This window comes from Drosophila novamexicana, unplaced genomic scaffold, assembly GCF_003285875.2.
Source record: "Drosophila novamexicana strain 15010-1031.04,08,12 unplaced genomic scaffold, DnovRS2.1 tig00001444-arrow-arrow-pilon, whole genome shotgun sequence".
NCBI classification, from domain to species: Eukaryota; Metazoa; Arthropoda; class Insecta; order Diptera; family Drosophilidae; genus Drosophila; species Drosophila novamexicana.
In genome coordinates, this window is record NW_020824859.1 from 424,476 (window position 1) to 444,083 (window position 19,608).

Here is a 19,608-nt window from a genome sequence, read left to right on the forward strand (position 1 = left end):
GCATGGTTTGGCCTCGTTATGAATTCTGCATCCAAATCTGGAAACATTATTTTTGGTCAAAATTCATGTCAAAATGGTACCCTCAAATATCCTATATAGACATAGGTCAAAACTTCCCACCCCCATAACTTGGTCAAATCTCATCCGATTTTCGAAAGGTTTGGCTTTTTGTGCATGGTTTGGCCTCATTATGAATTCTGCATCCAAATCTGGAAACATTATTGTTGGTCAAAATTCATGTCAAAATGGTACCCTCAAATATCCTATATAGACCTAGGTCAAAACTTACCACCCCCATAACTTGGTCAAATCTCATCCGATTTTCATAAGGTTTGGCTTTTTGTTCATGGTTTGGCCCCATTATGAATTCTGCATCCAAATCTGGAAACATTATTTTTGGTCAAAATTCATGTCAAAATGGTACCCTCAAATATCCTATATAGACATAGGTCAAAACTTCCCACCCCCATAACTTGGTCAAATCTCATCCGATTTTCGAAAGGTTTGGCTTTTTGTTCATGGTTTGGCCTCATTATGAATTCTGCATCCAAATCTGGAAACATTATTGTTGGTCAAAATTCATGTCAAAATGGTACCCTCAAATATCCTATTTAGACCTAGGTCAAAACTTCCCACCCCAATAACTTGGTCAATTCTCATCCGATTTTCATAAGGTTTGGCTTTTTGTTCATGGTTTGGCCTCATTATGAATTCTGCATCCAAATCTGGAAACATTATTTTTGGTCAAAATTCATGTCAAAATGGTACCCTCAAATATCCTATATAGACATAGGTCAAAACTTCCCACCCCCATAACTTGGTCAAATCTCATCCGATTTTCGAAAGGTTTGGCTTTTTGTGCATGGTTTGGCCTCATTATGAATTCTGCATTCAAATCTGGAAACATTATTTTTGGTCAAAATTCATGTCAAAATGGTACCCTCAAATATCCTATATAGACATAGGTCAAAACTTCCCACCCCCATAACTTGGTCAAATCTCATCCGATTTTCGAAAGGTTTGGCTTTTTGTGCATGGTTTGGCCTCATTATGAATTCTGCATCCAAATCTGGAAACATTATTGTTGGTCAAAATTCATGTCAAAATGGTACCCTCAAATATCCTATATAGACATAGGTCAAAACTTCCCACCCCCTTAACTTGGTCAAATCTCATCCGATTTTCATAAGGTTTGGCTTTTTGTGCATGGTTTGGCCTCATTATGAATTCTGCATCCAAATCTGGAAACATTATTTTTGGTCAAAATTCATGTCAAAATAGTGCCCTCAAATATCCTATATAGACATAGGCCAAAACTTCCCACCCCCATAACTTGGTCAAATCTCATCCGATTTTCGAAAGGTTTGGCTTTTTGTGCATGGTTTGGCCTCGTTATGAATTCTGCATCCAAATCTGGAAACATTATTTTTGGTCAAAATTCATGTCAAAATGGTACCCTCAAATATCCTATACAGACATAGGTCAAAACTTCCCACCCCCATAACTTGGTCAAATCTCATCCGATTTTCATAAGGTTTGGCGTTTTGTTCATGGTTTGGCCTCATTATCAATTCTGCATCCAAATCTGGAAACATTATTTTTGGTCAAAATTCATGTCAAAATGGTACCCTCAAATATCTTATATAGACATAGTTAAAAATTTCCCACCCCCATAACTTGGTCAAATCTTATCCGATTTTCGAAAGGTTTGGCTTTTTGTGCATGGTTTGGCCTCATTATGAATTCTGCATCCAAATCTGGAAACATTATTTTTGGTCAAAATTCATGTCAAAATGGTACCCTCAAATATCCTATATAGACCTAGGTCAAAACTTCCCACCCCCATAACTTGGTCAAATCTCATCCGATTTTCATAAGGTTTGGCTTTTTGTTCATGGTTTGGCCTCATTATGAATTCTGCATCCAAATCTGGAAACATTATTTTTGGTCAAAATTCATGTCAAAATGGTACCCTCAAATATCCTATATAGACATAGGTCAAAACTTCCCACCCCCATAACTTGGTCAAATCTCATCCGATTTTCGAAAGGTTTGGCTTTTTGTTCATGGTTTGGCCTCATTATGAATTCTGCATCCAAATCTGGAAACATTATTGTTGGTCAAAATTCATGTCAAAATGGTACCCTCAAATATCCTATTTAGACCTAGGTCAAAACTTCCCACCCCAATAACTTGGTCAATTCTCATCCGATTTTCATAAGGTTTGGCTTTTTGTTCATGGTTTGGCCTCATTATGAATTCTGCATCCAAATCTGGAAACATTATTTTTGGTCAAAATTCATGTCAAAATGGTACCCTCAAATATCCTATATAGACATAGGTCAAAACTTCCCACCCCCATAACTTGGTCAAATCTCATCCGATTTTCGAAAGGTTTGGCTTTTTGTGCATGGTTTGGCCTCATTATGAATTCTGCATTCAAATCTGGAAACATTATTTTTGGTCAAAATTCATGTCAAAATGGTACCCTCAAATATCCTATATAGACATAGGTCAAAACTTCCCACCCCAATAACTTGGTCAATTCTCATCCGATTTTCATAAGGTTTGGCTTTTTGTTCATGGTTTGGCCTCATTATGAATTCTGCATCCAAATCTGGAAACATTATTTTTGGTCAAAATTCATGTCAAAATGGTACCCTCAAATATCCTATATAGACATAGGTCAAAACTTCCCACCCCCATAACTTGGTCAAATCTCATCCGATTTTCGAAAGGTTTGGCTTTTTGTGCATGGTTTGGCCTCATTATGAATTCTGCATCCAAATCTGGAAACATTATTGTTGGTCAAAATTCATGTCAAAATGGTACCCTCAAATATCCTATATAGACCTAGGTCAAAACTTCCCATCCCCATAACTTGGTCAAATCTCATCCGATTTTCGAAAGGTTTGGCTTTTTGTGCATGGTTTGGCCTCATTATGAATTCTGCATTCAAATCTGGAAACATTATTTTTGGTCAAAATTCATGTCAATATGGTACCCTCAAATATCCTATATAGACATAGGTCAAAACTTCCCACCCCCATAACTTGGTCAAATCTCATCCGATTTTCATAAGGTTTGGCTTTTTGTGCATGGTTTGGCCTCATTATGAATTCTGCATCCAAATCTGGAAACATTATTTTTGGTCAAAATTCATGTCAAAATAGTGCCCTCAAATATCCTATATAGACATAGGCCAAAACTTCCCACCCCCATAACTTGGTCAAATCTCATCCGATTTTCGAAAGGTTTGGCTTTTTGTGCATGGTTTGGCCTCATTATCAATTCTGCATCCAAATCTGGAAACATTATTTTTGGTCAAAATTCATGTCAAAATGGTACCCTCAAATATCCTATATAGACCTAGGTCAAAACTTCCCACCCCCATAACTTGGTCAAATCTTATCCGATTTTCGAAAGGTTTGGCTTTTTGTGCATGGTTTGGCCTCATTATGAATTCTGCATCCAAATCTGGAAACATTATTTTTGGTCAAAATTCATGTCAAAATGGTACCCTCAAATATCCTATATAGACCTAGGTCAAAACTTCCCACCCCCATAACTTGGTCAAATCTCATCCGATTTTCATAAGGTTTGGCTTTTTGTTCATGGTTTGGCCTCATTATGAATTCTGCATCCAAATCTGGAAACATTATTTTTGGTCAAAATTCATGTCAAAATGGTACCCTCAAATATCCTATATAGACATAGGTCAAAACTTCCCACCCCCATAACTTGGTCAAATCTCATCCGATTTTCATAAGGTTTGGCTTTTTGTGCATGGTTTGGCCTCATTATGAATTCTGCATCCAAATCTGGAAACATTATTTTTGGTCAAAATTCATGTCAAAATAGTGCCCTCAAATATCCTATATAGACATAGGCCAAAACTTCCCACCCCCATAACTTGGTCAAATCTCATCCGATTTTCGAAAGGTTTGGCTTTTTGTGCATGGTTTGGCCTCATTATCAATTCTGCATCCAAATCTGGAAACATTATTTTTGGTCAAAATTCATGTCAAAATGGTACCCTCAAATATCCTATATAGACCTAGGTCAAAACTTCCCACCCCCATAACTTGGTCAAATCTTATCCGATTTTCGAAAGGTTTGGCTTTTTGTGCATGGTTTGGCCTCATTATGAATTCTGCATCCAAATCTGGAAACATTATTTTTGGTCAAAATTCATGTCAAAATGGTACCCTCAAATATCCTATATAGACCTAGGTCAAAACTTCCCACCCCCATAACTTGGTCAAATCTCATCCGATTTTCATAAGGTTTGGCTTTTTGTTCATGGTTTGGCCTCATTATGAATTCTGCATCCAAATCTGGAAACATTATTTTTGGTCAAAATTCATGTCAAAATGGTACCCTCAAATATCCTATATAGACATAGGTCAAAACTTCCCACCCCCATAACTTGGTCAAATCTCATCCGATTTTCGAAAGGTTTGGCTTTTTGTTCATGGTTTGGCCTCTTTATGAATTCTGCATCCAAATCTGGAAACATTATTGTTGGTCAAAATTCATGTCAAAATGGTACCCTCAAATATCCTATTTAGACCTAGGTCAAAACTTCCCACCCCAATAACTTGGTCAATTCTCATCCGATTTTCATAAGGTTTGGCTTTTTGTTCATGGTTTGGCCTCATTATGAATTCTGCATCCAAATCTGGAAACATTATTTTTGGTCAAAATTCATGTCAAAATGGTACCCTCAAATATCCTATATAGACATAGGTCAAAACTTCCCACCCCCATAACTTGGTCAAATCTCATCCGATTTTCGAAAGGTTTGGCTTTTTGTGCATGGTTTGGCCTCATTATGAATTCTGCATTCAAATCTGGAAACATTATTTTTGGTCAAAATTCATGTCAAAATGGTACCCTCAAATATCCTATATAGACATAGGTCAAAACTTCCCACCCCCATAACTTGGTCAAATCTCATCCGATTTTCATAAGGTTTGGCTTTTTGTGCATGGTTTGGCCTCATTATGAATTCTGCATCCAAATCTGGAAACATTATTTTTGGTCAAAATTCATGTCAAAATGGTACCCTCAAATATCCTATATAGACATAGGTCAAAACTTCCCACCCCCATAACTTGGTCAAATCTCATCCGATTTTCGAAAGGTTTGGCTTTTTGTGCATGGTTTGGCCTCATTATGAATTCTGCATCCAAATCTGGAAACATTATTGTTGGTCAAAATTCATGTCAAAATGGTACCCTCAAATATCCTATATAGACCTAGGTCAAAACTTCCCATCCCCATAACTTGGTCAAATCTCATCCGATTTTCGAAAGGTTTGGCTTTTTGTGCATGGTTTGGCCTCATTATGAATTCTGCATTCAAATCTGGAAACATTATTTTTGGTCAAAATTCATGTCAATATGGTACCCTCAAATATCCTATATAGACATAGGTCAAAACTTCCCACCCCCATAACTTGGTCAAATCTCATCCGATTTTCATAAGGTTTGGCTTTTTGTGCATGGTTTGGCCTCATTATGAATTCTGCATTCAAATCTGGAAACATTATTTTTGGTCAAAATTCATGTCAAAATGGTACCCTCATAGGTCAAAACTTCCCACCCCCATAACTTGGTCAAATCTCATCCGATTTTCATAAGGTTTGGCTTTTTGTGCATGGTTTGGCCTCATTATGAATTCTGCATCCAAATCTGGAAACATTATTTTTGGTCAAAATTCATGTCAAAATGGTACCCTCAAATATCCTATTTAGACCTAGGTCAAAACTTCCCACCCCCATAACTTGGTCAAATCTCATCCGATTTTCGAAAGGTTTGGCTTTTTGTGCATGGTTTGGCCTCATTATGAATTCTGCATCCAAATCTGGAAACATTATTGTTGGTCAAAATTCATGTCAAAATGGTACCCTCAAATATCCTATATAGACCTAGGTCAAAACTTCCCATCCCCATAACTTGGTCAATTCTCATCCGATTTTCATATGGTTTGGCTTTTTGTTCATGGTTTGGCCTCATTATGAATTCTGCATCCAAATCTGGAAACATTATTTTTTGTCAAAATTCATGTCAAAATGGTACCCCCAAATATCCTATATAGACATAGGTCAAAACTTCCCACCCCCATAACTTGGTCAAATCTCATCCGATTTTCGAAAGGTTTGGCTTTTTGTGCATGGTTTGGCCTCATTATGAATTCTGAATCCAAACCTGGAAACATTATTTTTGGTCAAAATTCATGTCAAAATGGTACCCTCAAATATCCTATATAGACATAGGTCAAAACTTCCCACCCCCATAACTTGGTCAAATCTCATCCGATTTTCATAAGGTTTGGCTTTTTATGCATGGTTTGGCCTCATTATGAATTCTGCATCCAAACCTGGAAACATTATTTTTGGTCAAAATTCATGTCAAAATGGTACCCTCAAATATCCTATATAGACCTAGGTCAAAACTTCCCATCCCCATAACTTGGTCAATTCTCATCCGATTTTCATATGGTTTGGCTTTTTGTTCATGGTTTGGCCTCATTATGAATTCTGCATCCAAATCTGGAAACATTATTTTTTGTCAAAATTCATGTCAAAATGGTACCCCCAAATATCCTATATAGACATAGGTCAAAACTTCCCACCCCCATAACTTGGTCAAATCTCATCCGATTTTCGAAAGGTTTGGCTTTTTGTGCATGGTTTGGCCTCATTATGAATTCTGAATCCAAACCTGGAAACATTATTTTTGGTCAAAATTCATGTCAAAATGGTACCCTCAAATATCCTATATAGACATAGGTCAAAACTTCCCACCCCCATAACTTGGTCAAATCTCATCCGATTTTCATAAGGTTTGGCTTTTTATGCATGGTTTGGCCTCATTATGAATTCTGCATCCAAACCTGGAAACATTATTTTTTGTCAAAATTCATGTCAAAATGGTACCCCCAAATATCCTATATAGACATAGGTCAAAACTTCCCACCCCCATAACTTGGTCAAATCTCATCCGATTTTCGAAAGGTTTGGCTTTTTGTGCATGGTTTGGCCTCATTATGAATTCTGAATCCAAACCTGGAAACATTATTTTTGGTCAAAATTCATGTCAAAATGGTACCCTCAAATATCCTATATAGACATAGGTCAAAACTTCCCACCCCCATAACTTGGTCAAATCTCATCCGATTTTCATAAGGTTTGGCTTTTTATGCATGGTTTGGCCTCATTATGAATTCTGCATCCAAATCTGGAAACATTATTTTTGGTCGAAATTCATGTAAAAATTGCCCTCAAATATCCTATATATAAAAATATATATATATATATATATATATATATATATATATATATAATATCATTAATATTTTAGCCCCAGAATTTATATATTTCGAAACTTTTTTAATAACCTCCCATATCGTCTACAAAATGGTGATCTTGGCATTAATGAAATTTGTAAAAATTATTTTGTGCAAATTGGCGCGACCGCAAGCTGAAAGTCAGCAACATACACATAAAATATCCTCTTGTCCCACCTAGGCTACCCTTGCACCCCGATGCCACACAAGCAGACAAAGAAAAGAGAAAAAGACCCCCAAAAGTCAAGTGAAATAACACCAAAAAAAAAAAAATAAATAAAAGAAAAGAAGTTTAATTAGATGAGTTTTTAAGGCTGCACGAGTTGCTGCCACTGCCAGCTTGCAACTTGGCGCTAATTAAAATTTAAAAGCCGCACAATGAGTTAAAAGTTAGCAACTGGCTGTGGCTATGGCTGCCACGCCCACACACATACATCCATATAGCTAGTGTGGAATGGGCAGCACATGAGATGAGCTCGCTGATGATGGGCGATGGCTAATGGCTGGGGTTTTTTGGGCCAGAAATTATTGTTAGCATAGCTGATGATGATGGCACATGATGACTACAATGATGATGCGAGTACATGATGATGACATTATAATGTGGAGGGGGGCGGGCACCCGAAGCGAACGTAAATAATGTGATGTGAAGCTCCAAGTAAGGAAAAAAAAAACAAAAAAAAATCAACGCTCTGGTTACTTACCGCCAAAGCACCATCTGCCGGTGGCGCGCGCAAACACGAGAAGCAGCACAATCAGCACCAGAACAGCGACAGCCACAACGATGCCCACAATGGCAGCCACATCCAAGCTGGTGCTGGGCGGCTTGCTCGACGAACTGATGCGCACTTGATAGTTGGTGGTGCCCAGCTCGTTGCTGGCGTCCAGATAGTACGTTTTGGTCGTATCCTCCAAAGTGAGGCCCGCAATCGCCAAAGTCACATTGTACTCATCGTTGCCCACATATTGTGGCTCATAGGCCGAATAGCGTCCCTCGCTGCGTCCCTGCGAGACAATGGCGCCATCGATGGTCCATTTAATGGTTGGCGGCGGGCTGGCACGAATCGTAATATTCACAATGGCCGTATGCTCCAAATAGAGACCATAGACAGAAGCCTCCGGCTGGCGGACAGGCGCATCTGGGCGTGGAAAAAACATGCATTTTAATCAATCGATATGGCTAAAAAAATTTATTTTTAAAGTTTGTTTCTTATAACCTTGAAGTGGATATCAGAATTATGGAAATTTGTCTCTTTGTGCTAAGAATACAACGAATGTCTTTTAGGGCTAGTTTTGTTCATCTTTCGACTCGATTTTTTTTTTTGAAAAATGGGTTTAGCTTAAGGAAAGATCGGTTGAAAATTGAGATTTCGCATGAAAATCTTGATTGTTTCTTAAGATTTCCTACCAAGGCAAGGCACATTTTGTGCCTACATAGTATATGCACAAAATCGATAGAGATCTAAGACTTGAAGAAATTCTCCGGCATTGCTCGTGTATAATAGAGCTCTCTTAGAAGAAATCGGTCTCTAATAACATTTTGGAGTAAACTAACTTTTCATTTAAAATATATCTTTAACAAAACTCAGTATGAGCTAGCTTCAAAATAACTCCTTGGCACATGCCCATTAAGAACAGACTAATATATCATATACTTTGTATACTATAGTTAGTTTAGATAAGGACAGGATGGTTTTATGCAAATTTATGTAATCTTTGCATTTCCAAAGCGAAGTGCTTTCTTCTATTGAATTTATCTATGTGATCAAGCTCTATCCTGAATACTCACAGCGCACATTGATGATGTAGGCAGCTTCCTGGGGCGGAACGCTCTCGCGATCGGTTTGATGATGCGAACGGCAGACGAGTTTACGATTGCTGTCCTCTGGTCCCAAATGCCATTGGATCTCCTGCACGGACGTGGACAATTCGACGTTGTCGTTGGTGGGCGTGGCCAGTATCTGTAGTGGATTGGTGCGCTTATTGGCGGGCATGTTGTCAAGGTACCAGGTAATGTTGGCTGGCGGGCGGCCATCGCGCACAATGCAACGGGCATGGAATTCGGTGTCCTCGTTGAAGAAACCATCACGATTGGCCTTCGAGATGAGCTCAATAATGGGCTGCTGCGGGCGCACTAGAATAAAGCAACAAGGCGGTTGTAGAGTTAAATGTTAAGTTGAGGAAAAAGTCTAAAGTGCAGTTTATGTACTTACATGCCACAACCAGATCTATGGTGCCGGAGAGCTCCTCGCCCTCGACGCCCAGACTGCACTTGACCTGGCCATTGTTGCTGGCCTTGACGCGTTCAATGCTGACGCCGCACTGGCCGGCATTTAGGCCGGCGCCATAATAGGTAAATCCAGGCGTCTTGCTCCAGACGGGCGACAGATTGAGCACCTTCTGCTCGCCGGGTATCTCGATGCGGCAATAGTTGATGGCACGTCCATAGCGGCAGAGCAGCTCGGTGCGATCGCCCTCGTTGAGTAGCGCTGTGTTCGGCTCCACATTTACCTGGCCAAAGCTGAGCGCATCTGTAAAAGATAAAACAAGTTAAATTAATGCCCATTGTTTAGCAGTGTAGTTCTTGTGCAATGCACAAAGTATCTTGTATCTGTTTAACTGGCAAAAGAAAAGTATCTTATATCTAGCGCTTACCTAATGCCTTTGGCAAATGACTGTCATATCTTTACGCCAAGACCCTTGCACGTTTGCGCAACTTGCAGATACGCATCTGCCTTTCGAGTTCTTCAGTTACAGTCGCAACGACGACTAACACCCCATAAATTCGCGTGACTTTGCCAGCAACTCGCCTGGCCTCAAATATGCATGTGGCTGCTGTGGTTGCTGTCTTTTCTCATTAAGTTTCAATTACGCCATGTTTTTTTCTTTTTCCTCTTCTTTTTTCCCCATATTTTTCTTAGCAAACAATTTTGAAATTTTTCTCTCTGTTTCTCCCGCTGGAGAACTCAACTGCAGTGGCATTTTGCAAAGTTCTCGTTTTTTACTTCTGCCAATTAAGATGCTCAAGCGATTTGCTAACTCAGAAATTAAATGATTTAGCAACATGGAAAGTTTGCGTTTAGCTGCTCCTGAAACCATTTTCTGCCCAATTACGCTGCTAATAAATTAAGCGTGAGGTAGCTCTGAGTTTAAAGTTTGGTTCCGGATGACTTCAGCTGTGCATTTACACATATTAGGCTTCAACATTAATCACACTTTCTACAGATATAGATTTTAGATAAATATTTGAATTATTATTGAAAATTCATTTAACATATTCGCACATAAATTTATGTATTTGCTTCTCAATTTCTTTTACTCTTTTAGCAGCCTGTCAACATCGTTTAACTTTCTATCAATTTTTTTTCTGGCCTTTCATTCCTATGGAAAACTTTTATACAACTGTTGCCATTAAATTTGGCTGGAGTTTCATTTATTTTTCTGGTTTTAGCCCTCACTTTTAACCACAACAAATTTTGTGTTGATCGATTGATTTGTTGTTGTTTTTTTTTCGCTTTTCCGCATAGGCTTCATTTTTCACAGCCTGCAAAACACTTTGGCAATTGGCTGCTCCCAAATTGTGCACCCGAACCGCGTTCGACACCTCTACCCCCGCGTCCCACTCTCCTCAACGAACCCCCCTGCCCCAGCTGCACAATCGCAATCTAACTAATTTTGTAAATGAAAGCGGCAAAATTGCAAAATGTGCCATAAACATGAGACGGCTGCTGTTGCAGCTGTTTGAGATTGTAAGAGGAGTGTGAAAGGGGCTGTGGTATGGCGAAGGGAGGGGGGGGGGGGGGGATCGGTGCACTTTTCAAAATGTTGGGGTAGGGGTGAAGCAGGCCAGCCAAGTGCAGCTGGGGCCATGCATTGATTTCAATTTCGTTTCGCTTTTTGGCTTTTTGACTGACTCGGACTGGCTGACGTGCAGGCCAGTCAAGACTTTTGTTTGGCCAGCCGCACACACATGCACACACACGCATACACAGGCAGGAAACAGCAACAACAACAACAACAATAGTTGTTTTTCATACCAATTCATTGGCTCGTCTTTGATATTTGCATTTGTTTGGCTTTAAAGCGGGTCAACCAGTTGGCCAGCTGGTCGGCCAGCTCGTCGTGTTGGCAATTTAAAACCCAGTTGCCACCAACCCTCTCCAACCCAACTGCCAGGCAAACTGTTAACAATTGAGTTGTGAGTGATTTTCGTTCATTCTCTCAATAATTCTCTATATATTTTTTATTTCACACTAGAGCTTGTGGCGCAATGAGACCACTTAGAGCTCTGCACATAAACCAAATCGCTGAATTTATATTCTTTTTTAAGCCAGAATTTTAAGCGTCAGCACTTGTCCCAAACACCCACACACACACACACAGAGAGAGAGAGTGCTACACTCTGCTACACAACTGTGGAATGTCACAGTCACAGCTATGAAAACAAAGATGATGACGAGCACAACGACAATCGCAACGAATGCCGAATGGATTGGCTGCGTAGTGGGGGGCGTAAATCCAACGTATGCTTCACACACCCACACACCCGCCTCCCCTTACTCCTATCCTCAACAGACGACTCAGTGAATCGGTTTTTTAAACACCCTTCTAGAGGGTATTAGAACTTTATCTTGCTATGTGTAACGCGAAGAGGAAAACAACTTCAGGCAATATGGAGTGTATGTATTATTGATGATATAGTCGAGTCCTTGAGGCCATGCCCGTCTGTCTAAATAGTCTTTCAGATTATAAGCTATCGTCATCAAGCTATGAAGAATAGATTCACATTTCTGTTACAGGCAGCATATATGTCCGAACTGGCCGGATCAGAGCCTTATATCATAAAGTTATAGAAATGAAAGATCGAAAATACGAATATCTTCTTGATTATTGTCTTATATATGATTATATCATGATATGAGTCTCATATACTTGGCATATACGAGTTCTAGCATGCTGCTGACATATAAGAATAATCTTATCAACATCAAAAAACTATTTCATATTGCTCTATAGGAAGATTTTATAGTAAACAAATTGTTGGCATGGAAAACCTTTCCATATAACTTAGCCAAACTCAGCAATTTGAAGCTACACAATTCTGCTCACTTATCAGAAAACCATCTAGAAGGGTATTTAAGCTTCGGCTTGTCGCGCATAGATGTTCTTCCTTTTCTTTATTTTGTTGCTGTCTGCCCGTACAACCTATATATACCCTGTAACGTATTGCACCGCATCGTGATATTTATTTATTTAGTTTAGTTTTTTTTTTATTTTGTATTTTTTTTTCTTGTTCGCAAGCGGAATTTTCAGTGGAACGTCGTCGCCTGTCGACGCTGGGTTCTGTGTGTGTTTTATTTGATGCCAAGTCTGCAGTTTTCAACCTCAGCTAGATGCCTTGGTGCGGCCAGACCCGGAGGCAGCTGCTGCGGAAGCCGGACGGACATTGTCCAGTTCAGTGGTCGTGCCTCAGTTGCTGCCATGTGCAAAAGTTGCTTTCGGTTACTTTTTGTGTTTGTCTCATACGTGCTCTGTTGTGTGTGTGTCTGTGTGTGTTTGTGTGTGTGTGTCTACAAAATCATTTCACTTCACTTTCCTTCTATATAAATTGTACAATATATTTAATTTAAAGCGCAATAAAATCAACTTGCCGACCATTGCCGGGCAATCGTCGGCCAAGTGGCACGCCTCGCGGCACGCCCCTCACGGCTATTGTTTCCATTTGACTTTGGCCACGTTAGCGTCTTTTATGTGAAACGTGATTTTTCCTTAAATATTACGTTCAAGTATTTGATTTTCCGCCCCGCGGGTAGTCGCATCAACAATTTTTCGGACCGACTTATATTGCACAGTGGCACCATATTGATGGAAATTTTGTGAAAAATAATAAATTCTTAGGCATATGTTTCAGTTCACATGTTGCATTAACAAATGATGTAGATTTGTATTTCTAAGTGGAATTTGACAAGTTCTAAAACATTTCATATTATACAATTTATATGTATATATTTATTTTTTTTTTATCTCTTATGAATGTTTGTTTTTTATGGATTTTATTTATTTTTATATTTTCTTTCAGGTGCAGTGCTTCCTATAATGTACAGAATGAAAACCTAACTGTACATACGTACTTAAGAGTAAAAGGAAAGTTTTTATAAAATATGGTAAGTCGATAATCATATTATATATTGATATATATCTTATCTATGTGTGCTTATATATTTTAACTTGTTTTTTTTTTTATATTTTATTTTAAACAACATTTATAAATCCATAATCAATCCTGGCTCAACTTTTAGCAAATTGGTATTTTTGTGTTATTTTTCTTAATTCCACAAATGGTCACACTTTTTTTTTACTGTTTTTTAGTATTTCAACTAAACTCTAATTCCTTTAAACTGGGCTGTGGTTTCAGGGTGAATATTTTCTTAATATAAACTATAAAAGCCTAAGATTAAGTTTAGTTGATTTTGGGTCTATCTATCTATTTATCAGTCTATCTTGGGAGAGGTTCTTGTGTAGCTGATGCTGAATTAGCTGCAGGATAAAAACAGAAAAAGACTCCTCCGATTCCGTACTGAATAATATGTGTAAAAAAAAAGTAGTGCCATGTACAGAAGCATTATCTATTATCTGCCGCACTCTTTGATTTTCATGCCGTATTCTGCGTGTTTGCTCCACAGTGCACGTATGTCTCTCTCTCAACACAGGTCAAAGGAATAAGCCAAATCGACTGGCGAACTGGATAGCTAGCTGTGCCCTCGCCACAAGTAGTCGGCATGCAATTTGAGCATAAAGAAAGGAATCAGCCACACATTGTGGCGATATGCTCATGTTTATGTCTGTGGCATAGACACACATACTCGACTGTTGCGCCATTGTTGTATTTCTCTAGTAATTTTCAATTTATCAGCGTCGATTTATCAATTTTTGCTGCTTTTTCACCTGCAGCGCCAAACGAAAAAAAGATAATTATTGTTGATTTATAGCGCTTGCTTTAGTCAGAGCGACCCCTGATATCTGATATCTATATGTGCACATCTTGAGCTTGACTACGATTCGCCGCGAATTAAACAATGTACAAAAAAATAAACCCGTTATTATTATGTTGTAGTTTTTTTTTTTCTGCCGGCCAACATGGCGTGTGTGCAATTTCTTGCCTTCAGTTTTTTTTTGGCTATTAATAATGATTGGTTGTTACATCAAATTGCCGGGTCGCGGTCTCTGGCTTTCTTTTTATTTATTATTAGCATTATTTATGGCCCCTTATGAATCACGCTTTATGTACACAAGTGTACAAATTTATTAAATATTATATATGATTTATGCGCCGGATAATGAAAAGTGTTAGGCGACAAATTATCAGAAACCAGCCTCAAGTCTCTCTAAGCGAGGTCAAGACGTGTGGAAAGTGTGCTGCCATTTGCCACACGTGCCACAAGCACACACACGCGCACACACACACACGCTGTGAGAGATATTGGTAAAAGTGAGCCAGGCCCCAGCCTTGGTAGCAGCCTGCCACACCTGGCCTTTAGGTTTGACTGCGCTTTGGGCTTAGATTTTGGGTTTGCTTTCGAAAATCGCTGACTGGCAAGGGCTTTCGTTGCAGCGCATCGCCATCTATGATTGGGCACTTAATTTCACTAATCGTCGGCATAAATCGCCGACCAAGGTGAAAGACTCTGTCGAATTTCCAAATTTCCACTAGGCATTGACTGTAATTTTCATTTGGCCAAAGTGAAAGTTGCCCAGCATTGGGAAAAAGCACAGCGAGTGCAATCAAACTGTGAACTGTTTCCTGTAGAGCAGCAATAGGAGCAAATAACGGGTTGTATTCGAACCAAATGGGCAGCACTTTTATCAGACAAATCATGTCTTGAGTCTAGAACAGCTTAAAGGAAGTTGCTTTTTATGAGATTGAAGTGTTCTTTTTTTTTTAGGAACTCCCAGCTCTGACTGCATTATGAAGACATAAGTTTATTGTTTTACAAACAAAAATTGTTTTTCGTCTCAAAGTATTTCATTCCTTGAAAAATGTTAGGGGGTAGTAGAATAGTTTTGTAGTTAGGGCACACTTTTAGATAGATTTGCGCACTTTGTGCTTATCTGAATAAAAAAACAATTTGCAATTGAAATTACTTAAATAAAAACTTGTTGCCGCAAAGCTATTTTAATTGCTTGTTCGACTTTTGCAACAGTTGCCCAAGTTCTGTGTGTACTCTCTATTCATATACCCTATAATCCTTGGTTACAAAAGGGTATCACGTGTTGCGTAAATGTATTTTACATAAGTAAGAAAGTTGCTACGAATCCATATGCTATAGAGACATATGCTTGATGAGATCGACAAGATGCGTTCATAAGAAAACTTAAATCTCGACAACTACAAAAACTGAAGACTTGATACTTTCAATATTTCGTTAGCTCAACGAGTTAACAACCTTATCCTCATATCACTCTGCATATTTTTTGGCATCGATCTTTGGAATGACAACTCGGCACCTTCCAGTCGCACAGTCCCGATTAAAGCAATTTTACTTATTGTCATTGCAGTTGCAACAGTCTGCCCTCTTTTGCCGCAGGGTCAACTTCACTGGCAGCCACTTGAGCAGCTTACAGTTAATTATTGTAAAATATGCCAAAAACACAATGTGCAGGGGCGTCGAAAGCGAGAGGGTAAAGGGAGGGGGGAGGGGTGAAAGTAATCTCTGTTGGAGAATCAGAGACTTGGTAGTTGCTGCTGCTGTTATTCATTTGGCCTCGAGTCAACTTCTTGCACTTGGCACTTTGGTTTTCGATGAGCTTATAAGCGTCTTATTGTAATTACCTGACAATGCAGTCAAGTGGCTCCACAAGTACAACAAGAACGACAACAACAACAACAACAATAACAACAACGACTAGAGATGACTGCAAGTGCTGAGCTGTTTGCATATTTGAATAGCTCGGCGGGGCAGAAAGGCAAGCAAAGTGCCCACAGAATGCCAAATGCTTATTAAAGCCTCAAGAATTATTATCATAATTAATGCATTGCAACGAGCTAGGTTATGGGCTGCGGGAAGGGGGGCGGGCGGGCAAAGCTAGGCCTCAAAGTTTGCCAGCTTTGTTGAGTTGGGCTATGGACCTCTTGACTTATTGAGCAGTCTATGCAAATACGCTGCACACATACATAAGCATTTGTATTAATATATACATACTAAATAGCATACATGCACATAGATATATAAAACGATTTGCCAGTTCGAGTGAGCGTAACCATTCAAAGCTCCCTTTGCCGGACATGTGATAAATTTTGCGGTGCATTTTCCCCATAAATTTTACAGCACTGCAACTGGAAAAGCGATTTATATATTAATGTGCGAGCTGTCGGTCAAGAGAGGGGGGGAGAGCGAGCATGTTGTACAGGCTGTTGTTGGCGTTGAATGCATTTGAATGAATTTTCCGCAATTACGAATATTCCAAATTAATTGCGCTAGTTTTCTGACCGGGCATTAATATGCGTCAGGTCACAGCCAGTTGACCAGAATTTTCCCTGTTTTTGTTGTTGTTGCGCCTGTCACAGCAGTTGCAGCCGGCCCTAAAACGGGTCCAAATTTAAGCAGCTTCTTCTGCTCTTTACTTTTTTACTCTTGTATTTAAGGGGACCAGGGCTGCCGGCCCCCTAAAGAAAGAAGTTGCTGGCTCGGTTTGCGGCTTGAACCAGCAACCTGTCTTAAGATTTGCTGAGAAAATCACTTTTTACTTGGCTTGGCTTGTCATACAAAATGGCCAGAAAATGAGTATTAATTTTAGCAATTTCTTTTTTCTTAACTGATAATGAGAAAAATTACATTTTAATATAAATTAGTATAAATATATTTTTAAGCATCGGGAAGAGGCATACTCTTTTCTCGAATAAAGGACGGCTTGCTCTGAACGTTTGGTAAATTTTTTTAAATACTTCAGGGCGAATTTACAACTAAATTAAGAAAGTTTACACAGAGAAGCTCCTTCTGAATAATAGAAAAATATTTGCAAAGTAGCAGAAAGTTTGTGCCTGATTTTTCCAAAAATATTTTAATCCCTTTCTGTAGCCAGATTTTGTGTCTTGCAATAATTGATAAGACTTGCGGCTAACTGGCTCAGTATTAGCTTTATATTTAAAGCATATTTCAAGAAGTATTTGAATTGTATATCTCTAAAGAGAAAACTTCTTAATGTATCTGCTTTTCCTGGAAATTTCATTATTTAGGGTATAAGCTATAAATGCGTCGTAAACCCTTTAAGTTGTTTGTACTTAAATGAAATTCGCTTCAGTCTGTTGTGCGACAGGCAGCAGACGTTGCTACCCGGCAAGTTGCCTACAACTCACTTGGTTTCATAATTTAATGCATGAAACTCCCGCAGACGCAAAATATGACAGGGCAGATAGGCAAAAGACGACAGAGTGTAAAGAATATGCAATACCCTGTAAAGGTTTTAGATAAATATATAGACAGATATAAAAGTTCTTGTAAGCTTGTGAAGGTTCATAAGATAAGGAAAGGTCTTCAAAAATTATATTTGAACAATTTTAGAAATTTGTAAACATAAATATAATAATAATATTTTAAATATTTTGCAAATTTATTAATATTAAAACTTTGCCTCTATAGAAAAAATTCCAATTAAAATCAGTCCACGAGCTAAACTAGAAGTTCCCCCACATAAGAACCTTTATGATTTTGTAGAGCATTTAAAATTCGCCATTTTCTGAGACTTTATTCGTTCAAAACAATGTATTCAAAATGCAATGAGCGCCGTATTATGGAAAACCCCAACTAGGCTGCTCTTAAGGTGAATATATAAACATGTATGTGCCACGGGCTGAAGAACAGTGGGGCTCATCGTGGCTTTCATTAACATAATTTTTTACATACACGCACCAGTTGGCCGCACCTTAGACCAGGTGCGGCAGCGGCATGTCCTGTTGCGCCTTTTGCACCTTGTGTTATGCAAAGGAGTGAATTTTTTTATATTTTATGTGATATCTATTTTTCATTTTTTGTCAAACGTAATAAAAAGCAAACATAGCTGAGTATCAAGGAAATCAGCTCGGAATGGTTTTACACAGCCTGACAGTTATTAATGCTATGGCTGGAAAATGAATCGAAATATATATTAAGAGAAAAGAAAGGAAGAAAAAAAAACGCTTGCCTACTTTCAGGTCACTTGGCTGGACGCCAAGTGTCGCCTGCTATTTGCAAAACATTTATCAAACCTGCAGACGGAGAGACAAGCAAAAAGAATTGTTAGCCAAATCAGCGCCAAAGGTAAATAAAGTTAATGGCAGCAGAGCCAGCAGCGGGGCAGGGGCTTGCCCTGCCCAATAAAGGGGCTTGAGCCGGGAGCTCAGCGGAGAAGTATGTACCAGACGTCGTCGCCGCCGACGCTCGTAAAATGTCTGAGCGCTGGGTTTTAATTGTTTTTGCGGCGCAGCGTTGACAGAACAGGATGTCGGGCGTGGTCGGGGGAGTGGGAGAGGGATGAAAGTGTCTAGAAAATTTTTGGCCACAAAATAAATTGATCTGCGGTTTTGTTCTCATAATTTATGTGCCATTTCGCGCGCCGAGACGCTCGGCTTTTTGGGGCAACAACTAGCTAGAGGAGAAATTTTTGACAAATGGCTGCGTATCGTCAAGTCACATTTTCCGAATTGGCATTAATATTATTTTGCTGCAAACAAAACACAGCGTTCAATTAATTATCGCTGCAAGTGCGTCGATATTAAATAAGCCCGAAATAAAAAATATATATATTGCGCAAAAATTTGTATTGCCAGTTGCCATTTGTCGTGTCTGACCGGAGGTTATTGATCCCCATGGGTGTTGACATGCCCTCTAGGGGCTGGCAGATGACGAAGTGCTCGCGGCCCAACCTCAAAGAAGGGAAAGCTACGCGGTCTTTTATGTGTTTGTTGGACTTTAAGGTGTGTGCTACGAATTATGTTGAATTATGTTCATATTCGAAATTACATTTTTGTATATTTTCTTTTGCAAAAGAATTAAAAGGGTTTCTTATAGATATATTGCCAGAGTTACATTCCTTACTTGCCTCTCGTGCTAAGCCGGGTAATTTCTACTACTAAGTGCTGGCATAATTCCACAACATTTCGCTGCATATGGATATTTGTTATTGTTGTTTATATTTCAATTAAAGACTTGCCCTAAAAGTATAAAAAAGCAATGCGAGCTGCATACAAATTAAATTGACAATTTGTGTTGGACATATCTT

The 19,608-nt window shown here is 38.9% G+C and overlaps 1 protein-coding gene across 4 annotated transcripts in view; it reads right to left on the reverse strand.

The window, feature by feature from the left end:
• LOC115767712 (fasciclin-3) overlaps positions 1–19,608 on the reverse strand; it is a 120,346-nt gene that overhangs the window by 12,579 nt on the left and 88,159 nt on the right. For all 4 annotated transcript variants that reach the window (XM_030712009.1, XM_030712011.1, XM_030712008.1 and 1 more), the window contains exons 2-4: positions 9,567–9,884; positions 9,143–9,487; positions 8,058–8,492 (exon numbers count right to left, since the gene is read on the reverse strand). In XM_030712009.1, coding sequence (XP_030567869.1) covers positions 8,058–8,492; positions 9,143–9,487; positions 9,567–9,884 — 1,098 coding nt within the window. The remainder of the gene's footprint in view (positions 1–8,057; positions 8,493–9,142; positions 9,488–9,566; positions 9,885–19,608) is intronic.